The sequence below is a fragment of the Pezoporus flaviventris genome, unplaced genomic scaffold, assembly GCF_033815535.1.
Source record: "Pezoporus flaviventris isolate CSIRO_AGI_PZ_B2104156 unplaced genomic scaffold, CSIRO_AGI_Pfla_v1 ptg000002l, whole genome shotgun sequence".
Classification (NCBI taxonomy): domain Eukaryota; kingdom Metazoa; phylum Chordata; class Aves; order Psittaciformes; family Psittacidae; genus Pezoporus; species Pezoporus flaviventris.
The window spans coordinates 83584048-83607041 of record NW_026892550.1 but is presented as its reverse complement, the minus strand read 5'-3'; the positions used below and the strand labels follow the sequence as shown (position 1 = coordinate 83607041).

The window sequence follows — 22994 nt, the reverse complement described above, 5'->3', positions numbered from 1 at the left end:
ATGGGTTATTGTACTTTTGCAATGTACTCTTACATTTTGCAGGGGTTCCTGGTGTGGGTGCTTGATGCTTTTATGACTGTAAAAGCATGTGGAGCGCACATGTTTCCTTACCTGTAGCTAGGCATTATATTTCTGTGTGCTTCTGCCATTTTTCTCTTTTTTTCCTTTTATTATTTGGTTGTGTGTCTCTCCTGATGACAGACCGAGACCTGTGTGTGTTCAGCAGGCAGACGAGAAAGTTCAGGGGAAACCTTAGTGCAGCCTTCAACACGTAAAGTGGGACTACAGGAAAGCTGGGAGAGGGGATTTTTACAATGGCCTGTAGTGATAGGACAAGGGGAAATGGCTGTAAATTGACAGAAGGGAGATTCAGGTTAGATATAAGGAAGAAGTTCTTTACTGTGAGGGTGGTGAGGCACTGGCACAAGTTGCCCAGAGAAGCTGTGGCTGCCCCATCCCTGGCAGTGTTCAAAGACAGGTTTGATGGGGCTTTGAGCAACCTGGTCTAGTGGAAGGTATCCCTGCTCATGGAAGGGGGTTGGAACTGGATGATCTTTAAGATCCCTTCCAACCCAAACCATTCTTTGCTTCTATGAGCTGCAGCAGATTCTTTTGAGGAAATGCATGTGTTCATGTATGTAACGTGTGTTTCCATATGTGTGTTCTATTCCCAACAGCAGAATCACCAACATAGCCACTTTCCAAGATAAGCAGTGATTTAGCCAGGAATACTAGAAGGGGGAAAAAAAAAACAAACTCCAGGCTAGAAAGCACCTAATCCAAGCAAAAGCTTTGTTTTGAGAATGGGTCTTTTGCCAGTTTCCTTCCAGACTGTTCAGTGTTGCTCCATTTTTGTGTCGCTGTGTTTGGGTTAGTGCAGGACCCTGGAAGGCGCTGCTGGGGAGGGTGCATGTTTTCCTCACAGAGCAAGAAAACTAAAGATCCCAAATGACTTTCATTTTACCAGTTCTCTGAGACAGCCTTTTAGAAACAGAATTTTACATTTCTTTCTGCCACCTCTTCCTGTTTGGGCGTAGTTAGCCTCAGAAACACTGGGGCACATGGGGACTTGCATACCCCACATTAGTCTTTATTCCTTGTGGCCATCTGGGAGCATTTATCACTTCCCTGATGGGAGCCCTCAGCTTCTCATACAACACACCCATGTGCTTTGAGAGCAGGTAGGCCAGCCGGTGATAACACTAGCCACTCACCTGCACTTTGCCTGGAAAATTGGCTATCTTCCTTTTTTCTTTGTTTCTTGAGAAAATTGATTTTGAGTAAGAGCCACATAGTTTTGTAAGTAGGCCTAGATTTAATTTTAACATATATATGTAAAATACAGAAAGGACAAAAAAAGAAAGAAAAAAAGCTGGCTTATTAGCGTGCAGGTTGTTTCCCAGCGTGCTTAGGAAGTCCTTAATTGCATGATTTGTAAGACTGCTAAGCACTGGCTGTGCACAGGAAGGTACAGGAGAAAGATGAAAAACCTAAAAAGCATCTACGTGTTCTAAAAAACATTAAACGTGGTCCAAAAACCACATGTGGATATTAAGCCAGGATTGGACCCAGCTGCTCCCTGTGACTGCTCAGCAACCCCTGTCTTCATTTGGTTCATTTTCAAAGAAAAAGGGGATGTTTGAGTGTTTTCATTTCTGTCGCTGTTGATGAACAGAGTCCCCACTGCAGGGGGTATTTATTCTACCCAGAGCCCCAACCCGTGCTATCACCAGCCCGGGATTACCCAACGAGGGCCCCACATTTCTGACACAAATACCCCCCACCAAGATAGAGCCAGCGCTTCGCCCCTCCCCGCCCGCCCCGCACTCTGCGCACGCGCGGTGACGAGCCCACCCAAGGACTACAACTCCCAGAGGCGCCTGCGAGTAGCTCCTGTCGACGGTGTCGCGAGCGCTGATTGGTTGAGGCGGTCGACGCTACATGGAAGGTTGTCTGCGATTGGAGGAGGAGGTGGCGGGCGGCATGTTGTCTCGCTGTTTAAGTTGCGGAGGAGCAGCTGTGGCGGTTATTTTGCCGTTGGAGGTGTTTCATGGGGGTCTTGGGGCTTTAGTCCCCTGCTCCCGATGAGTCCGGCTCTAGCCGCAGGGATATGAGCTCAATGAACCACGCCGGGGGGACCTCCCCTCGCTCCAGAAGGTAGTGTGGGGCTGCCCGATGGGCGCACCGCCCCCAAACTCCTCTGCGGGCGCTGGCCTCGCGGCTCTCCCCGTTCTGACCGGTAGCCCCGCTTAACGTAAAGCACTGTTAGCCGCTCTTGTACTTGTTCTGCTTCCTTATTCTTATGCACTTACGTTTCTGTCGCTTTCCAGTTTTATTGCGCTCTACAACTACCTAGATGGAGGTTATAGTAAGGTGCGGGTCGGTTCCTTCTCTTAATCAAGAAGTAATAGGATGAGAGGAAACGGCCGCACTGGAGAGATTTAGATTGATTTTTAGGAAAAGTTTATTCACGGCAAGTGTTGTCAAGCATTGAAACAGGCTACCTAAGGAAATGGTGGAATCGCTGTACCTGGAAGCGTTTAAAAACAGGGCCTTCAGTGACATGGTGTAGTGGTGGCCTTGGCCTTGGCAGTCCTCGGTAACGGTTGGACTTTATGATCTTAAAGGCTTTTTCCAACCCAGTTGATGGAATCGCTATACCTGGAAGTGTTCAAAAACGGGGCCCTCAGTGACATAGTGTAGTGGTGGCCTTGGCAGTCCTGGGTAATGGTTGGACTTGATGATCTTAAAGGTTTTTTCCAACCCATTTCATTCTGTGATTTTACTGTTTTTTAGTTCAGTAATAAAGTATTTACTTAGTGACAATGTTACCTGTTTTATTGCTGTTACTTACTTTTCAAAGTTTGTTGTTTAAGGCACTTCTGGGCAGAGCTGGTGAGGAAGTTCCTACAGGAAATAATTGTGTTATTGCATATTGAATACTTTCCTATAGTGCCAGGAGTTAAGGAGCTTTGCACATTTTTATGGATGTAGCATGCTGGGTGTTATGATGCTTTGGTGAGCTGGGACATAAAGGTCACTGATATACAGTGTCACCTACCAGATCACATTATGATCAAAGTTGTGGCATTGGCTCCAGAATCAGGTTCTGGACTGTTTTTGTTAAGCAGATATTTAGGAAAGAGGCTTCTTCACTTTAGTTCTGTGCACTTACGTATCATTGAAAAAAAAGGCGGGTTTTTTTTGTTTGTTTTTTTTTAGACCTAACATAAATCATGAACAATTTCCAAAAAAATTTTGAGCTCTGTAGCTTTATTCACAAATCTGGTGCTTGTTTGAGCAGATTAAGTGTTTGAATGCAGTAAACATTGCTTAAAAGAAAAATCCAATATGTAATTACATATGCATATTGTTGATTTAGTTTATGTAATGTTTGAGATCTAGTACCTCAACATAAGATTCAAGAACTTGGAAGCTTATATTTCCCTGTCAAGGGTGGACATTGTGTGGGTAAGAACATCAAGCACACCAGAGATGAAAGCATGTAGACTCCTAGACTTACACCTTACCTTATGGTGGCTGCTGCATCAGCTAGCCTGAATTATTGTCTTTATTCAGCAGTCTTTCTTTAGAAAGTGTTTTTCTCTATGGGTATTAGATATGATTCTGTCACAGATTATGTCTTCCTGTTTTTCTTACAGTGGCTGCTGTTTCTAATTGCACAGTAATGGACTTTTGGTCCCCTTTGTTTTCTCCTTTCCCTTCCTCCTTTTCAGCTTCACTCTGCCCAAATAATCTGTAAGACTTTTCTTCTATAACATTTTTCTTTCACCCTTTTCTGTTAGCTGGCCCCATCTCCACAGTGCAGTAAGCCTGCAAGCTGCTCTGTATCAAGGCTTTTGCTTCTCCTAAATGCTGTGATCTTCTGTTAATACATGGAGCACAGGCAAGCTAATCGGTTTTTGAAACGGAACCTGAGTTGAAATTGAAAATCTGGTTTTAACTACTTTAGGAAAAGGTTTTTTTGTTATATTATTGTCTGAAGCTTACATGTCATTAGAAACTGTTTCTGTCCAGGCTGGCAACCCCCCATGTCTCATCCAGGCATGCTAGTTCTCAGTCTCCAAGTCAGGGGGACTTTACTCCTCTCCCTTCAATCAATGAGCATTTGGCTTTTCTCTGTCCCTCCCGGGAGCTGCTGGAATACTACCGCAAGGTGATCGCTGACTTTGATAGGGAGCATGAGGATTTGGTTAAAAGGCTGGAGAGATACAAAGAAACGTATGATGAGCAGGTGAGGAAAAGGGGTTTTGAACAATGATGGGCTACGTGTCCTTAAACAACCTTAATATTTTTCTTCAGTTGGAAATTCAGCACAGCTGGTCTTAAGATTTACCAGTACTGTGGTAGAACTGAGCCAAGAGGAAATAAGTATATTTCAGGTTTTGATTGTGAAATTTAGCTGTTTGTTGTCCATGAAAGCAAACAGAAACAAGCCCATAGGATATTCCTCTATTCTTATGTTGCTATATTCACAGTGGGTTGTTTGTTTCTGTGTGTGTTTTGTTGTTTTTTTTTTTTTTTAATTAAAGCCTGAGTTCAGGTATTCAGTTCCCATGTTGTTAAACTTTTCCCTTGTTTTTCATAGTGAAGAATGAGTGCTCTTTTGTTCAAATTTAATGGACCTTGAGATATAAATATAATTTGTTTCCCACACTAGAATTCGTAAGCTTGGCCACAGGCTGTTAAGCAGTATGCTTCACAGCAAATAAATGCAGATTTAAAAGAAACTCCAAAACCTACAAGTGTCTGCCTTTAGGAGGAAGAAGCCCTTACAGAATATCTGTAAGATATTCGGTGCTCTGATGTGCATTACAGCCTCCATCTGTCTAGGACTCTATCTAGGAGTAATCTTTGTAGTAGCAAATGGCCCTTTGGAAATAGTGATCACTTCTGCAGTGCCTCCTGAACTACTAGCCATGCTTGAAGCAGCCTGAAAGCCCTCAGGAAATACATGTTTTACAAGTTACTTTAATTCAATATCTGGGAAAAAGTGGCAGGTTCCAAACTAGTGCCTTCTCTTTTAGGGAATGGTTTTCTGAAAGGTTTTGACAAGAGTTAGAAAATCATTAATGAAATTTAGCGAGTAGCCAGATTTTTCACTACTAAGCCCTACAGATATTTTACTGTTTCTTCTTCAGTCATTTCTTTTAAGAGTAAGTGCTGTTAGAAAGGCTTTATTAGTTTTTTGTTGATGTCAGACTCCCCATACCTGTGCCACTCTGGCCACCAGTGCAGAAATTCAATGACTAGAAACTGGAGACTCTAGCTTAGGTCTTGTTTGACTGTTTGTAGTGAAAGTGATTCTCAGGGCTCTGAACTCCCTGTTGAAGCATTTGAAAACCTTTTTTCCAATACTACCCTCATCTGGTCAAATTTTGTCAGAGAATAAAATAATTCACTTGAACTGGCAGTTGTACCATACCAGTTACAGGCTCAGGGTACAAGCAGTTTAAGTTTGTAAGTGTTACCCAATGCTCTATATCATTTCAAGTACCTCATTCTCTCTACTCAGCACAAATTGCAGTGGGAAGTACGTCAGAGAGAAGAAGAGATTGCAGAGTTACAAAAGGCTTTGAGTGGTATGCAAGTCTGCCTCTTCCAGGAAAGGGAACACGTCCTTCGGCTTTACTCAGAGAATGACCGGCTGAAAATCAGGTGCGTTGTCTCAGATGATGGGCTGGGTCACTGGCAGTAGCAATTGCATGCATAATGGTTTAGTTCTTATCCAGATCTGAAGGAGTGTTCAGAGAAGCAATTATGCCACATTTCCCCAGGAGGGATCCTATGAAATTTTAGCAATCTTGGAGGTGGAATGTGGTCTGTTGGGCTGCTAAATACGTTTCCACTTATTAGTCCTCCTATTCCAGTAGCAGAAGGAAGAGCAGAAGTTGAACATAGATTCAGATTTGAATTGTGAGTTGCTGGTTTGAATGTGGAGGTTCTGATTTAATCAGTGGTGGGTTGACTGTGGCTGGATGCCAGGTACCCACCAAAGCTACTCTATCTCCCCCTTCCTCAGCTGGGAAGAGGAAGGAGTGAGAAAATACAATTAAAGGCTTGTGAGTTGAGATAAGGGCAGGGAGATCACTTGTTGGTTACTGTCATGGGCAAAACAGACTTGGCTTGGAAAAATTAATTTATTACTCATCAAATCAGGGTAGAGTATTGAGAAACAAAACCAAATTTTAAAAGGCCTTCCCCCTACCCTTCCCTTCTTTCTGGTTGTTGGGACTTCCATGAGCTGTAGGGGGACAGCCTGCCTCACAGTGGTCTTCACCATGAGCTGCAGGTGAATCTCCACTCCAGGACCTGGAGCTCTTCTGCCCCTCCTTCACTGACTTTGATGTCTGCAGGGCTGTTGCCCTCACATATTCTCCCTTTTCAGCTGAAGTTGCAGTTTCCTTCCCTCTGCCTCCCATTCTTAAATATGCTATCCCAAATGGACTACCACTGTTGCTGACGGGCTCAGTCTTGGCCAGTGGTGGGTCTGTTTTGGAACTAGCTGGCATTGGCTCTATCAGACATAGGGGAAGCTTTTATCAGTTTCTCACAGAAATGGGTGTCCTGGGTTCAGCAGTAGCAATCATGTTTTTTCCTTTGTGTTAACTGGTGCAGTGCTGTGTTTTGACTTCTAGTTTTGAGAACAGCGTTGGTGAAGCCGATGTTGTCGGTTGTTGCTAAGTGATGTTTACCCTGACCAAGGACTCTGTGAGGCTCATGCTCTGCCAGGGAAGAGGGGAGGCTGTGAGGAAGCAGAGGCGGGGCGCCTGACCCGGGCTAGCCGGGGAGGTATTCCATACCACAGCACGTCATGCCCGGGGTGGGGGGTAACTGGGAGTTACCCGGAAGGACAGGAGCTTCCGGGTGGAACTCGTTTTCTTGGCCGGTGGTATCGTATTCTCTTCCCTTGTTATTTTCCCTCATCATTGTTTTAGCTGATAGTAGCGGTGGTGATTTGTTGCTGGACTGTTCTTGTCTCAACCCGTAGGAGTTGCACTCTCTCGATCCTCCTCCCCGTTCCTCCGGGAGCGGGGAAGGGGAGAGCCCCGGTGCAGGGAGGGGGGGGGAGACGAACACGGACCTTGATTGTTGTCAGCTCGGCACCACTCACTGGGAGTGAGTGAACAAGTTACCTGACTGGGTTTAAACCACGACAGTGGGCCATGGAGCCCCACCTGTTACCGAAACCTTGCCATGCAAATCCAACACACAGACTTTGCGACTGCCTGGGAAAATGTCATTTCTTGGTCCTAAATCTGCCTAAGCTCAAATAGAAAATACAGACCAAAGCAAGTAGTTCCCCTCACTCTATGAGATTATGTTGACAGCTGCTCCTTCTTAATGCCATTTAGTTGGTGAACTGGAAAATAATCTGCTGTACTGGACTAGCTGCCAGTGGCAGAGGGGTTCCTAACCTTCTTCAGAACATTTGTGGGTGATAATACCAAGTTTTCTGTTAAAGTTTTAAGAACTTAAGTCAAAATGTGTGTTGGGGTGCCCTGGCACTTTGCAAGGGTTTGACGAAAAGTCTGATACTGCCCTTAATGTAGTTTGCTTTAAAAACAATGGACACTTACAATCTATTGAATTAAGTAACTGAGAGGATTTTAGATAGTTCATAAATCTGGAATGCAAATTCTTTCCCGTCATATGTTATTGCTGTATTAGCCTATGTAGAATTGTCCTATTTGAAAGGAGGAATGTTCCCCAATGCCAGTGGAATTACTTGTCTTCTTATTGCATCAGTGACATCAGTAATGTCTTTGGGAGTTGGTTTTGGTTTTTTTGTTTGTTTTTTTTGTGTTTTTTTTAACCAATATTCTCAAGCTACAACAGTTTGGAAAACTTGTAAGCATTAACAAGTAAACTGAAGAGCAGCATGTCACAATGTCTTGATGTACTTAAAAATAACAATGTGCTGACCACTTTCTTTGAATTCCAGGGAACTGGAGGATAGAAAAAAAATTCAATATCTCTTGGCTTTAGTGGGAACAGACAAAGGAGAAGTTACATATTTTCACAAAGAGCCTCCACATAAGGCAAGTTCAGTGTTTCCGTAGAACTCTGCTTTTGATTGTAACATGAAGATGTATACCCCAGAGGCTGACCACAGACCAGATCTGTTCTGCAAGTCAAAAGTTGATAAATGAGCTCAGAGCAGGGAGGGATCTGTAGTTCTGTAACAACATAGAGTTTTATTATAGCTCCTGACAAATAGTTATACTGGTTTGTTATAGCTACTGACAGGAACAAGCACACTGGAAGTAGGTCCTCTTAGCACCAGTCCCTTTCTACCTTCAAAACATACTTCCAAATCAGCCTCCTAAATGTCAGATAGGAGTCTGAAGCCATCTGACAAATGGTTGTTGAGAAATTGGAAAGAACATCACAAAGAGAAAAAGAAAAAGGAAGTACAGGAAAAGACCAAGTGCAGTGTTTGAAGATCAGCTGTCTCAGAGGACCTATCTCTTAGGGACTCAGTAAAGAATAACAGCGTTGAGGTTGCTGCAGCAATTTCCTGGCAGAAGACTGCAGAAAAGCTGTCCCCTCTAGGCAAGGCTGTATCATCTATTTCAAAAATAGATTAAATTCAAAAATTGATTAAATGGTAGTGCAGTGGAACCTACTAAATCATGAATCACAAATGATTTGGACATACAGAGACTATGACAGAATGCAGGATTCATCTTGGAATATTTTGTGCAGAAAAATACTGAAATATATTGCATTGATTATAGTTGCTCCTCACCGCTCAAGCAGCTCAAAAATCTTGCAGAAGCGTAAAAATTCCCTGATACATGGTAGCTCTAAGATTAGGCCTGTTATATAGCATTTACCTCAAGATAAGCATTGGGGTTAGACTCCGTCCCCTCATGTTGTCCTGTTTTTAAGTGGCTTTTAGTACAATAGTTCAGTTGTTTCAGTAGTTTTATTGGTTAGCTTTTATCCCAGGCTTATTCTTTAGTAGCTTGAGTGAATGTGGTGATAAATCAAGCCTCATGTTTCTCTGTCTTGCTGTGGCAAGGAGGAGTATGAAGGCAAAAACAGCAATCTTGATCTTCACCTTCCTCTTCTCTCTTTACATAATGCTTCTTTTCCTGTTGAGGGTGCTGATTTTCATCCTAATGAAACCATCAAAGGCAGGGTTACTTTCCAGTTGTTTTGGTTGGGGGGAAAAAGGCAGAAATGGCAAAACTCAGGCCATGATAAAGGAAATCTTCATCATGGACATGACATTTGTTCAATGTCTTACTTGTCTTGTAGAAGGAGTAAGATGTTCTTCTGGATATCTTGTTTTACTCTAAAGTTTGTTCTTGACTGTTGCAACTTTGGAGAAGTCAAATGTTCAATACATATCTAATCTTGTTTCTGTAGGTTACTGTTCTGCAAAAGCCAGCTAAATCCAGAGTATCACATGAACAAAATGACACTTCTAGAACAGGTACCACACCAAGCAGATTAACAGCAGCTCAGCTGTTGATGCTTGTTTCTCTGTGTGTTTGTGTCCGGTATGCCAAAATAATTCTTTACTGTGAATACTTTGGTATAGCTCCATTAAGTTCCCTGAATGTATCAGTGTTGACATATGTATGTGTGCAGTACTTTTGGCTTCCCTTCAAAATCTTTTAAAATAACCTGACCTGGTTCTCATGTCTGTTATCTGCTCAGCTAAGGAATAGGCTGGTATGACTGTGGAGTGCTTGTTCTGGAACTATGCAGGTACCGATTGGGTAGACACCCTTAGCCTCAGACATTCCAAGGTGTGAATTCTGCCTGCCTTTAGTGCAGACAGTAATGTGGGTCCATATGCCTACTTCACTGATTTTCTAAAGAGCTGCCTCTTCCAAATTAACTGAAACAAGCTAAGAAGCTCAAAACTCATTCAAGGCTTGATGCTTGTGCAGCTCTCTCATCTGCCTATTCGTCATTTATTTAAGAAAATTTAAGTTTGCTTTCTGTATATGCCAAGAAAATTAGTAGGTTGCCTAAATACTGTGGTGGGATAGTTTAGGATAAATGTAAGTGATCCCTGTAAGTTCTGAAACATTTCTTCCATCTAGCCCTCCTGGAAGTCCTTGTGAGCCTTTTCCTGCTCTTGTAGGCCTGCTAGAACATATATTTCATGCTTGGAAAGGTACTGCAGATAGATCGGAAAACCTCTTTCTACTTCTGTTAAATTTTTACAATAGGCGCCAAGAGGAACACTTCAATACCAGCAGCAAAAGGCGAGAAACCAGAAAGTCCTGAGAGGTATCAGAGAGATACTCAAACACTTCTACTTCAGGTAACAACATTTGCTAACCAATGGATGTAATTCATGGCTGCCCAGGAAACTGATAGACAAATTATGCTGTCTGCTTGGATATGATGTAGACATACCCATTTTATCAGGCTGCACATCTTACTATGGATTCCCACTTTCTGTGAGTTTACTTAGCTGTTTCTTTGTGATGAATGTAGGCTTAGATTTGAGAACTTGGGTTTGATTCTGGAAGCTTCACATAAGCAGATGTTCCAGTAATGTGAACTGGAATGTTTTGCCCTTAAATATATAAGGTATCATTGATGTTATCTCCCATAGCTTGATTGTGACTCTGAATTTACATTACACCACAGATGATCTGCAGGGTTGGGTAATTTGTGGAAGTTTGACAAAAGCCATGTGTCTGAGACAGAATTAGGCTGCCCCAATAAGATGCACTAGTGCAATGAAATGTTCTCTTTGCTAGACTTCAGTGAAAGATAAGGTGTAGATAGCATGACAGAATGGAAGACAAATATACAGAATCATGAACTGGGGAAGATACCAGAAGCTGTCTGTAAAGCCTGAGGAAGAATGGCTACAAAAGCAAATTAAAGAGCAAACTTGTACAGCAGATAGATACCTTTTGAAATTATCATTATTTTTTGTTCAAGGGCAGTGGTGACTGACCCAGTGGCCAGTTAGCTGTCTAACATTTGTGTTGGAGCAAAAGCATCACACAAAATTGTTATAAAAATAAGTGATCTAAATACACTCCAGGCTTTTTCAGATAGTTTCTTACACATAAGCCAGATGCATGTTTTTTAATTACTTGTTCCCATTTGTCTCCCTGCCTCTGTGCCCTAGATCAAGATCCTTGGTGTCCCTCTCCTTTGCTCATCGCCTTATTTACATCTAGTAATTTCTTCTGGTAAAGTGGTTGGTTTTGTTCAGATGTGGACTGCTGCCTTCCTAGAACTTGGGTATTTTCATATCACTATTTAACCGGAAGATGGTAGCATAAGGACAGAAGTGTCTGCATATTCCACAGGATTTGTCATGTTTGTGTGCAATCTAAATCTTTCCATTTTTTTTGATCTGTTGTTGCTGTTTATAATATGCATGTCTAGCCTATAGTGTGATTTTTATTTTTTTTCTTAAGTGTTATAGTTGTTTGAACTGCTTAACATCAAAACAAAAACATAATTGTGAGAAATTAACATTCTCAAAGGCATTATTGGGTAGGGTCTTTGGTCTGACTCCTCCAAGATTTGAGAGACTTGCATGGACAGGGGCAGTGATGCTGTGAGGTCTTATTTAGTAATGTCTTTGCTTATTCAGGTGGAGGCCCTGCAAGCTCAGATAGAAGAACAGACACGATTATCCAAGGAACAGGTTGAGGCACTGTTAGAGGACAGGCGGATTCACATGGAGGAAGCGCAGGTCCAGCATCAGAGGGACCAGGACAAGATCAAAACTATAACAGATAAGTGAGTGTGAGAAAATGATCATGATACAGTTATGAGATGAGAACAATATTTGGGCTTTCAGTATGTTGCTTTCTGCAGCAGGCAGAAAAGCAAATTATGCAGCCATCTATTTGGTAGTGTGTGTGTGGAAGAAGGTGAATGGAGTAATATACATATTAAAAATTTTATCACATTGGAAGATTATCACCTCTTTCATTAGAGCTAAACTCATTAGGAAAGTGCCTTTTTCTTCCATGCTTCTTCCAATTTGCAATGATGACTTGGGAAATTAAGGTAGGAACTAAGTTAATTAACTCCACTGGGATCTCTTTTTACAGACTCCATAAAACTCAAAATCTCTTATACGAGAGTACTCGTGACTTTCTCCAGCTCAAATTTGATGCCCGAGCCAATGAGAAAGCATGGATGGCAGAGAAGGACAGTCTTTTGAGGAAACTTGACAAAAATAGGGGTATCAGCAAGGATCCAGGAAGAGAGAAGCAGAGAGATACCAAGAAGACACTTCAAGCAGATGATAGAGCTTCGAAACTCAACAGCCGAGAACTAAAAGTAATTTGTTTTTTAGTCTAGGTAGAGATTCTTTAACAGTTTTTTTTTTTACTAGAAAATTGCAAGCGTCTGGGTTTTTCCAAGGAAAGCACTCGCTTGCAACTGTGTCAAAGCTATACTGGCTTGCCATGAGTTATGTTGTTGGCAGTAAAGTGAAAAAAACCTTTCCTGCCTCAAAATCCACACTGTTTGCAAATTTCAGATCTAATATATAGTTAGGATTTATGGTAGCACTTCACTGTCAGTTTCTTTTATGCCCAGGACAAATCCCTACTTCCCCAAGCCTCATGACACGTGGGCTGACAGTTCTTAACCTGCTTGTGGCGCAAGCCTTTCTTTTAGCTTAAATGCTCTCGGCTCACAGACTTAGAATGCAGTGTCTGTATCTCTCTTGCTGGAGTTGGGGGAGAGTAAGTCCTTTCAATTGATGTCCTCCAGCCCTTCCAGAGTACTCAGGACTTCTCTTCCACTTCTAGTATACATCCAGTGAGAAGCTGGGAGACCTGCCCCTGAATGTAGATGCTTCTGAAATGCAGTACTGGGCAAGCAGCTGTGGAAAGAATTACAGCATTGGTTAAATATTAGTTTTAAGGGGGAAAGTAGAGTATTCTTTAACTGATGATGCATGGTCATGCCCAGCCGATAACCTATTGAAAAGAGTTTGGTAATGGAAGTGGTGGTAGAATATTGCCCTTACCTAGTTATTTCATTAGGTGTAGCTCCAGTTGTTAATTTTTGCCTGTCGTATTGTCAGTCTATCACACTTGCTTTTCCAGAGCTGGGGAATTTTGTTAGCACTGGCTCTTGAGTTGATTCTTTCTGTTTCTCCTATGTCCTAGTCACTGCAAGAGCAGCTAATGCAGGAGCAGCGCCTATCAAGCATGTATAGAGAGCAGTGCATCACCCTGGAAGATGAGCTAGCGAGGATTCGTGAGGAAGGAGATGCTGGCAGAGAACTCTTTAAGGTAATTAGTCTGTAATCATCTGTTAGCTATGTAATGATCTTGCAGCCTTTATTTTGTATACCCTATTGAGCTTTCATCTCCATAGGAACGTTCAGAAAAGATGGTTAAGCGCCTGAAGCTGATGACTCAGCGATATGAGGCCTTGGAAAAACGTCGTAATATGGAAGCGGAAGGCTTCATGAATGACATTAAACAGCTTCGGCAGAAGCTGAAAGATGTAGAGAAGCAGCTTTTTAAGGTAATAGTTAAGCATATAGCATAAGCATATAGCATAAGCAATAGCTGTGTATTTTTTGTTGCAAGTCTGAAGTTCTTATCTGATACCTGTAGTTCACTTGGCTGTCTCAAAATTATCAGACAGTAAAGTAGTTCCAGAAGTATATAGTATCATAGAATAGTTAGGGTTGGAAAGGACCTTAAGATCATCCAGGTCCAACCCCCCTGCCATGGGCAGGGACACCTCACACTAAACCATGCCACCCAAGGGTCTCTCCAACCTGGACTTGAACACTGCCAGGGATGGAGCTTCCATGGGCAGCCCATTCCAGTGCCTCACAGCTTCCATGGGCAGCCCATTCCAGTGCCTCACCACCCTCACAGTAAAGAACTTCCTCCTTATATTCAATCTAAACTTCTCCTGTTCAAGTTTTAACCTGTTACCCTTTGTCCTACTACTACAGTCCCTAATGAAGAGTCCCTCCCCAGCGTCCTTATAGGCCCTCTTCAGACACTGGAAGGCTGCTATGAGGTCTCCACGCAGCCTTCTCCAGGCTGAGCAGCCCCAACTTTCTCAGCCTGTCTTCATGCGGGAGGTGCTCCAGTCCCCTGATCATCCTCGTGGCCCTCCTCTGGACTTGTTCCAACAGTTCCATGTCCTTTTTATGTTGAGGACACCAGAACTGGACACAGTACTCCAAGTGGGGTCTCATGAGAGCAGAGTAGAGGGGCAGGATCACCTCCTTTGACCTGCTGGTCACGCTCCTTTTGATGCAGCCCAGGATACGGTTGGCTTTCTGGGCTATGAGCGCACACTGAAGCCGGCTCATGTTCATTTTCTCGTCGACCAACACCCCCAAGTCCTTCTCCGCAGGGCTGCTCTGAATCTCTTCTTTGCCCAACCTGTAGCTGTGCCTGGGATTGCTCCAACCCAGGTGTAGGACCTTGCACTTGCCATGGTTAAACTTCATAAAGTTGGCATGAGCCCACCTCACAAGTGTGTCAAGGTCCCTCTGGATGGCATTCCTTCCCTCCAGCATTATCAACCGACCCACACAGCTTGGTGTCATTGGCAAACTTGCTGAGGGCGCACTCAATCCCACTGTCCACGTCACCAACAAAGATGGTGAACAAGAGTGGTTCCAGCACTGATCCCTGAGGGACACCACTCATTACTGGTCTCCAGCTGGACACTGAGCCATTGACCACAACTCTGCATGTGGCCATCCAGCCAGTTCTTTATCCACCAAGTGGTCCATCCATCAAATTGATGTCTCTCCAATTTAGAGACAAGGATGTCATGTGGGACAGTGTCAAATGCATTGCACAAGTCCAGGTAGATGACATCAGCTGCTCTCCCCCTGTCCATCAGTTCTGTAGCCCCATCATAGAAGGCCACCAGGTTGGTCAGGCAGGATTTCCCCTTAGTGAAGCCATGCACCTTGTTGATTTTCATGTGCTTTAGCATGCCTTCCAGGAGAATCTGCTCCAAGATTTGGCAGGCACAGAGGTGAGTCTGACTGGTCTGTAATTCCCCGGGTCATCCATTTTCCCCTTCTTGAAAATGGGGGTTATATTTCCCTTTTTCCAGTCATTGGGAACTTCACCTGACTGCCATGATTTTTCAAATATAATAGCCAGTGGCCTAGCAACTTTAGTTGCCAGCTCCTTCAGGACCCATGGGTGGATTTCATCAGGTCCCATGGACTTGTGTCTGTTCAGGTTCTTAAGATGGTCTTGAACCAGATCCTCTCCTACAGTGGGCGCAAGGTCTTCATTCTCACAGTTGCTGTGTCTGCCTTCCAGGGCTTGGGTGGTGTGGTCAGAGCTTTTGCCAGTGAAGACTGAGGCAAAGAAGCCATTCAGAACCTCAGCCTTCTCCAAATCCTGTGTAGCCAGTTCTCCTGATAGCTTCCAGAGAGGGCCCACGTTGTCCTTAGTTTGTCTTTTATTTGCAGTCCTGCTCAGTACGAGAGGAACCGCAGGTTCAGACCCCTGGTGCATGCCCTTGGCTGAGGAGCCACTGGCACAAGGCTACCATCTGTGGGCTTACGATTGAACACCTCTAAGTTAGAATCCCACCTAGACGCTTGATGTTGTGTCATCAGTCACTCGAGATTGACCCAGGAAATGACAGTCTTGTTCAGAATGTGTGGGTTAAAGCTCTTCCTGAATCTTCATTAGCGAAGACAGGCCTTCCTCATAGGAGAAGGAAAACTCCTGTCTTCAAACCCAGGCAGATGAGCTCATCTAGCATTATAAGGGCTTCCATCAAAGAGAAGGACACTCTTACAGAACCTATGACCTGTGGACTTCACTGTCACCGTCCTAGCTAGCTAGGCCGTGGCAGTTAAATCTCAGGTGTAAAGGGTAGGGCCAGTTCTGCGCACGCTGCGCCTCACCTAAAAAATCCACTGCACAGGCTGGAAGGGCTTACTCTAGCCTGTCTGTATGGACAGGCGAGGGTTGAAACAGTAGGTGACAAGGTGCATGGGTAGCCGCAGATCGAACCTTGCATGCAGGCTGACCAGCACATGGGTAGCTTGAGACTGCGCAGGAGATGAGAGTCCTGGTCGGACACTTCCCGATTGCCTAAGCACCCTTTTTTCCACCCAGATTTGCATATCCCACATGCCCTTGGTCACCGTGCTTGTAGTAAGCATGGTTAAAGCCCTTCCCAAATTTTCAGTCACCAAGCCATCAATCAAACCTATAGAATTCCTTCTTGTTATCTTTCACATCCCTAGCCAAGTTTAATTTTAACTGGGCCTTAGCTTTCCTAACGTGTTCCCTAGCTTCCCAAACAACACCCCTGTATTCTTCCCAAGCCGCCTGTCCTTGCTTCCACCTTTTATAAGCCTTTTTTCCCCTCTTAAGTTTCCTCAGCAGCTCCCTATCCATCCATGGAGGTCTCCTGGCCCTCCTGCTTGTACCAGGTGATCCTTGAATATCAACCAACAGTCTTGGGCCCCCCTGCCCTCTAGGGCTATATCCCATGGAACCTTACTAATGACGTTCCTGAAGAGGCCAAAGTCTGCTCTTTTGAAGTCCAGGGCAGTGAGCTTGCTGCACGCTCTTCTCGCTGTCCTGAGGATCTCTAATTTGACCATCTCATGGTCACTACAACCAAGGCTGCCCTGGAGCATCACGTTTCCAGCCAGCCACTCCCTGTTGGTGAGCACGAGGTCAAGCATGGCACTTCTTGTCGGCTTCTCTATTACTTACAGAAGGAAGCCGTCTTTCACACAATTGAGTAACCTCCTGGATTGCTTAGAAGCCTTCTGGATTGCTTAATATCCTGCAAAGAAAATAGATAGGTTTTCTTTCTGAGGGCCATAGTATTTGGGTTTATTCCAGTACCAGCTAGATCATTGATCAAAGTGTTGTGGACGGTCTGTTCCCTTGATATCTCGTTTGTAACTCTGCAAAAATTGCTGTGGAAACAATGGCTAGAAGTTGAAGCTATGTACTCTCTAGTAGCTTCTAATGTGTAGATGAACATAAGAACAGCTTAGAAGGTAAGCCACAGCATTGATGTTGCTTGAAGTTTAGGATGAGATATTTATTTAAGACATGCTTGAGAGGATGATCTAGGCGTAGCAGACTCAGGAGTCTGGCAGTGCCACGGATTCACTTGTTTTCTATACTTTTGGTGCACAGTTCAGTTTACTTAGATTAATGCATTTGTCTTCTCTAAAGAAGAGACTTCTCTAAAGGCTTCCATTTCTTTCTTAATTGTTTTGTTGAGCTGTGGGCTTTTAAACTTCATTCTGTAAGGATTAAAAAGCATATGTGAATGGGGAAAAATTGCTTATGATAACTTTACTGCAGATCTGTATATTTTGTAGCTGTGAATGTGCTTGTATTAATTTCTTTATACTTTTAACCACAAGAGGGCAGAGGAACAAAATACTTGCTGGATGTCTCCAGAGTGATCTTTAAATCCTTCTCATCGCTTGCGGTCAAAATGACTATAAGTGACTAAATTACCTGGCTTGCGTATTAAACTCTTTGACCAAGAACTACATGATGACAACGAGACACCCTAAAGGGCCGAGGGGAAAGCGGGCTTTGAGAGCAGCTTCCAAGGCTGTGCTGTTCTGCATTGAAAATTACTGGGGTGGCATACTATCCAGTTCCAGGGTGACAGGAAATAGCAGTCCTGGCTAGCTTGCCATCAGGAATTCTGATTATCTAGCAGCTTTTCTTCAATTCTGTATGGGCTGTATGGCATGGCATTGAGACTAGGTGTTCTACTGAAACTGCTCCTGAATCATGCATAGAAGGCAGCAATTTGGCCACAGCATTTAAACCACCTCTAGTAGTCTAGGAGTCAATGGGTTATGGGTAAACTTCTGAGGAGATTTCTTCCTTATTAGTAATATAACAACATGATGCACCTTTATATTGGTGATGTGCGTTAGCATAGTGATAGTAGCTTAAGCACCCTCTCTACTAGCTACAGAGGGTCTCCTTTAGAGTTTTCTCCCTCATATCACCATCATAATACTCTTAAATTATCTTCTCTGCAGCTTTTTTTTTTCTTAATCTGTTTTTCTTTTACTTTTACTTTAGGTGACTCTGAATATGGGACCAGACCAGGATCTTGCAATTCTACACGAGGTCTGCCAAGGAAACAGACTAACTCGTAAAATTCAAGGAGAACTGAAAAACTTAAAAGCAAAAATCTTTGTCTTGGAGAATAAATTACGAGTCTGCTGAAGCAGAGGTATAGCTGGCATCCTTGTTTTAGCAGTGGGACACTGGTAGGCTAGAATAGTCACATGTGAGAACAGCTCCTGCCCGTCTGTTTCCTGGCATCCAGTGACAGAAGGCTTGAGGATATCTGAAGTTATTGTCATAGCATTGCACATAAGCCATTCTGAATCTGCCAGATTATTTTTCAGCTGAGAGATGGCACCTGATAAGACAGACGTAGAAAGTACATGATGACTGATATATATTGGGAATATGACTTCATCTTACCTTTGTATCTGGTAGTGGTCAGTGTATACTGGCCTTCAACTTTCTTTGGGTCATATTATGAACCGCGTATATGGTTATAATAAGATAATCATGGAAGGATCTAGTTCAAGATCTGAATTGCTTGACTGACCTTGTCTATGTGAGAAGCAGCTTTTAAAATGGTTTAAATGATTAATGGTTTGGTGCTGAGGCACTTCAGAATGTAACTGGAAATTTTCTTTGGACAGACCACATATCTAAAGTATATATTGAATTTACATCTGACTTTCCCCTCGAGTGTATAACTGTTTTAAAATGGCTTCCCTATTGTTTGGTTCTAAGTTGATTGGAACAAACCTGACTGATTTTAATATGGTGGGAAAAGATAATCTGTTACAGAACCAGCAACATCTATGCTTACTTTGAATGTTGGGGGTGAGGGAAATACTAAAGTGTCATCTTCTCATCCCTTTCTCCCAGTTTATTTTAACACACAGAGGAAGCCCACAATACAGGGCATACAGTATCTTACTTAACCCCATGGTATTATCTATCTTTTTAGCTTTAAACGATATCATGGTTACATACTGACAAATCGTGGTCAACTTTTGCCATAGCAGCTGTTGCTGCTGAACTGTAACTGAAATTGGGATGGGAGAGCAGGTGCTAGTTGCTACGTGATAATTGTAACTAGCTGTATGATAATTGCCTTCATACCAGACATCAGGACATCACAATGCTAGAAAACAGATGAAGTAATGAAAAGGGTTACAACATGACTTCAGCTTAGTTTATAATTGTGGGTATTGATGGCTTTTACTGTAGTATCAGCAAATCTTGTCCACCTCATAGACTGAGAGCACATCTGTGTTGGGAAAGGTATTTCAGTGCCTCTTTGTACTGTCAAATGTGACAGAAGCAGAATAATAATTAAAGTATACACCTACAGGCTACCCGCACTTCCTTTCTTGTAGGGAAGAACTTAGTGTGTAACAGCGGACGGTTTCTTTTGAATGTGGTAGTGACCACAGAGAAACTCCTTCAGCATCTGGGAGAGGCACATGTGCAAAAGATGTTCTTGTGCTGTCAGGATTTGGAGAAAGAGCTGGTTTTATAGCACCAGCTAAAACGTTGCAGGAAGGGAAATTTCCTTATGAAGTCATGGCCCACTTTAATTGTGTATCCTTTTTGTGACAAGCTTGCTGTCCTGTATGGTCCTGTGCTGTGGCATGTATTTTTGTATGTGTTCTTGAGGTCAAATTCATCACAGACAGACTGATGTGGCTGACAGTCTGTACCTAGATGCTCAGATACTACTACAGGTTATGAGAGGCTGTTTTAAAGTGTGTTGCACTGATTGGTTTAGCTGAAAATGCTGAACTGTTCAGAAACTGATTCATGCACAACTTGGGTGCCAATGCTATGTGGACAGTCAAGGTTTATTAAATAATGCTACCCATCACTTAGTCTCACTATTTGTTGACTAGTAGTTTCTCAGGTAAGTCTAGCTAATTGAAGTGAGTTTGTGTGTGAAATAACTTGCTATTGGTTTGAAGATAAGATATCAAAGTTATCACAGGTCCTGGAAGGCTACTTCTGAAAATTGCTACGTAATGAAGTATGAGTCACTTAGTCAGCAGGATCAGCCGGTGGGAAGCTGGCAAGAAGGTCTCTTGATCCTATAGAAATAAATGGGTTTGCGTTTATTTTCAACTTTTCCTAGCTAAAGAATTGCCTGTGAAATTACATCTTCCTCATTTGAAAGCCATGAAACATGTCTAGATAAAGGCTGCAGCTGAGATTCAGGTTTGTAAGACTGGGAGGAAGTACTGGGGGAAGAAGGATGTAAATGTTGAATTTCCTGTGTCCCTTACTAATATTCCTTATTAATTGAAAAACTGAACAGGTAAAACAATGTTTCTAATATCTGCTGGTTTGTCAAAATGAAAGTGCAGTGTGAACTTCATCCTTAATTTGTCACTTCCTATTTAGGGGGGTGGTGGTAGGGGGAATTATGGTATTAGTGATCTGCAAATCCATTTCATTTGGAAACTTGACTGTTTGCCTAAGGGCAGGAAGAGCAAAGTATTGTACATGCTTTTTCTGTGTAACATCATGTGATCATGTGAAATACTGCTTTATGTTGCCAAAACAAATGTGGACCTTCAAGCCAAGAACTGCTTTAAAAAGCCAAGTGCTTTCCACCACTGACAACTAATCTTTAAGATGTCAGTAAGAAATTATTGGCATTTCTGAAAGGGTTTAATGGGAAAGGTTCCAAGACCTACAAGACAATTTTCTTCCACGATTTTTGGGTAGAAAACAAAAAATGGGATATATTCCAAAGACTGATCAGCTTTTTTTTTTTTTTTTGTGAATTTAAGTTAGTAATGTGTGACTTGCATCATTTCAAGACAACTAAATGTCAGGTTATGTATTTTGAAAGATCTCCAAAATGGCTGATTCTAGGAATATTGAGACTCTCCTACAGGGGATTAGTTACTTAGTGTGATCCAAGATACTTTATTGTTGTGTAGCCTTATTTAGGTAAGGAAGGAGTGCATATATTTCAGAAAGGATGTTGAAATACTGGGTAAGGCACAGAACTACTGAAGATTCAGCAGAAGAGAAGCAGTTGTGCAAGAGCTTGTATTGCATTAAGAAGACTGATTAATATACATATACCTTGCAGATGAAAAGTTACCAAAGGCCTCTCCCAGCAGAGGAAGGCTGAGCAAGAACTGGTAGCATGAACCTGAAGTTAGTAAAAATAGGAGCATGCATTTTTAACAGGAAGGTTGTGCTTTTCCCCTCATTATAAGAAACTGTGGAGGTAACAAATTCTCCCATCTCTATCTGCAAAGCAAAAAATTATTGTACCTCTGGGGAAGGTAGCTTGTTTTAATAAGTTACAGGATTTGACACCTTAGAACTTAATGAAATATTATGATATGAACTAACAGGAAATCATTTAATAGCTCCTTCTGGCTTTAAACCTTTGATTAATTTATATGCGATATTGGTATGAGTTTTTCAGCATACCTGCAATTGCTTTCATTATAGGAATGAATGCTGCATCCGCTCACCTACACAGCAAGGGTACACAAGGTAAAAAGAAAATAAATAAAACCTTAAATCTCTCATGATCTTCTTATACCACACCTTGCAGTAATTCCTAAATTAATTGACACCGTGTGCTTTGAAAAGCAGGTTAACAGTAGCCATAGTTCTGATAGCTGTTGGACTAAAGCCAAATAGTAGCACTGTATGTACTTGTATGCCATGGCTGTACTTAAATTGCTTATGTGAGTAATAGTATTGATGCATAAACACAGATGTTTTACCAGTATGGATGGACTCTGGGCAGCTTGATATTCTGGAATTGGAATGGCTCTGGGTGTATGCCAGGAAGTAATTCTTTGATATTTCTGTCTTTTTTCTATGATATTTTGCCTTTATATTTCTAAGTTATTTTGAATTGTAAGAAATATCTATCCCCTTTAATCCCAAAACAGTTACTTCTTAAATTTGGAAGTCTAGATGTAGACATACATAAACACACTTTCTAGTGCTTGGACTGGGATTATGTACCAAAATATACTTGGATACAGCATAAAAAGCATGAGAGGTGAAAGCTGTGATGATTCCTTTTGGCTGCTGTTTTTCATAGGGTTCTAGGCACAAAGAACAAAGTTTGTTCTGATTCTTACGTTGCATCAGAAGTATAGGACTTTGTCTGAAACCAGGCTGTCAGAGGTAACTGGCGTTTAACCCACCAGCAGGAAACGTTTCTTCTACGACTGAAGTATTTGAGAAGAGTGGGATGGACTTTTGGTGTTTCCCTTGTAGCACCAAATGAATAGTTTAGAGAAAGGGCAGCTTTGGATGTGAGCTGGAGTGGTTGCTCTTCACATAAGCTCCAAAAATACAGCTTTATAAATGGCTCAACAGGGCTGACTATTCATACTAACTACATTTCCTGTTTTGAGAATTGTGATGCTGTTGCATTGTGGACAGATGATGTGTGTAAATATGGATTATTTGGTTCTATTCTGATAACCCAGAGAGGGTTCCAACACAGAAGTGTATCAATGTTAAAGCAAGACAGTTATTAACTACGCAGGCATGAAGGGTTTCATTGTTGGAATATGTTTGTTTTGAATAAAAAAAAAGCTCTCAATTTACCCTGGTGAAGAATGCCTGGGATGTGCTGGGTTCTCCTGTATTGATTCAGAGGCTAAATGGCCTTTTTGTCACACTAAACATTTATCTCAGGGTAAAGTCACTTCTAAACAACCCAGTAAAACAGAGTTTTCCTCTTTGGGACTAGCTTGGGCAGATTGAATTCTGCTCAGTGTCATCACAGGGAGAACCGCACCATGTTGTGTTCTGTAGTCGCCCTGATAAAATGATTGTGGCACATCTTTGGAACTTCTTGAAACATAAGGATGATGAGCACAGGCATTTAAAAAAAAAAACAAACAAGTGAACAAGTGCTGGTACTTTTAATGATGGGGGAAGGAGGAAATTTAGGCAAAACTT

At 42.4% G+C, this 22994-nt stretch overlaps 1 protein-coding gene across 4 annotated transcripts; it reads left to right on the top strand.

Annotated features, from left to right (window-relative positions):
- The first annotated feature begins 1925 nt into the window (after positions 1 to 1925).
- Positions 1926 to 22934, top strand: CCDC77 (coiled-coil domain containing 77). 4 transcript variants are annotated; one of them, XR_009741773.1, is made up of 13 exons: positions 1926 to 2157; positions 4039 to 4255; positions 5537 to 5679; positions 7967 to 8063; positions 9400 to 9466; positions 10215 to 10309; positions 11609 to 11757; positions 12075 to 12306; positions 13146 to 13271; positions 13357 to 13509; positions 18063 to 18216; positions 20009 to 20120; positions 21000 to 22934. XR_009741773.1 is itself a non-coding variant. In XM_061444794.1 (12 exons), exons 1-11 carry the CDS (start codon positions 2111 to 2113, stop codon positions 18207 to 18209), a joined length of 1473 nt encoding a protein of 490 aa, XP_061300778.1. In that variant the 5' UTR covers positions 1927 to 2110; the 3' UTR covers positions 18210 to 18216; positions 21000 to 22934. The 4 variants fall into 4 exon arrangements, 3 of the variants coding, with proteins under 3 accessions (XP_061300778.1, XP_061300777.1, XP_061300779.1); XM_061444794.1 differs by lacking the exon at positions 20009 to 20120 and having other exon boundaries at positions 1927 to 2157; XM_061444793.1 differs by lacking the exons at positions 20009 to 20120; positions 21000 to 22934 and having other exon boundaries at positions 1928 to 2157; positions 18063 to 18590.
- The last annotated feature ends 60 nt before the right edge of the window (positions 22935 to 22994 follow it).

Coding starts and splice junctions, on each gene's coding strand:
- CCDC77 (XM_061444794.1), top strand. CDS start 2,111: ATGAGCTCAATGAACCACGCCGGGGGGACCTCCCCTCGCTCCAGAAG. Junction 9,467..10,214: donor AAATGACACTTCTAGAACAG/GTACCACACCAA, acceptor TTTTTACAATAG/GCGCCAAGAGGAACACTTCA. Junction 13,272..13,356: donor CTGGCAGAGAACTCTTTAAG/GTAATTAGTCTG, acceptor TCATCTCCATAG/GAACGTTCAGAAAAGATGGT.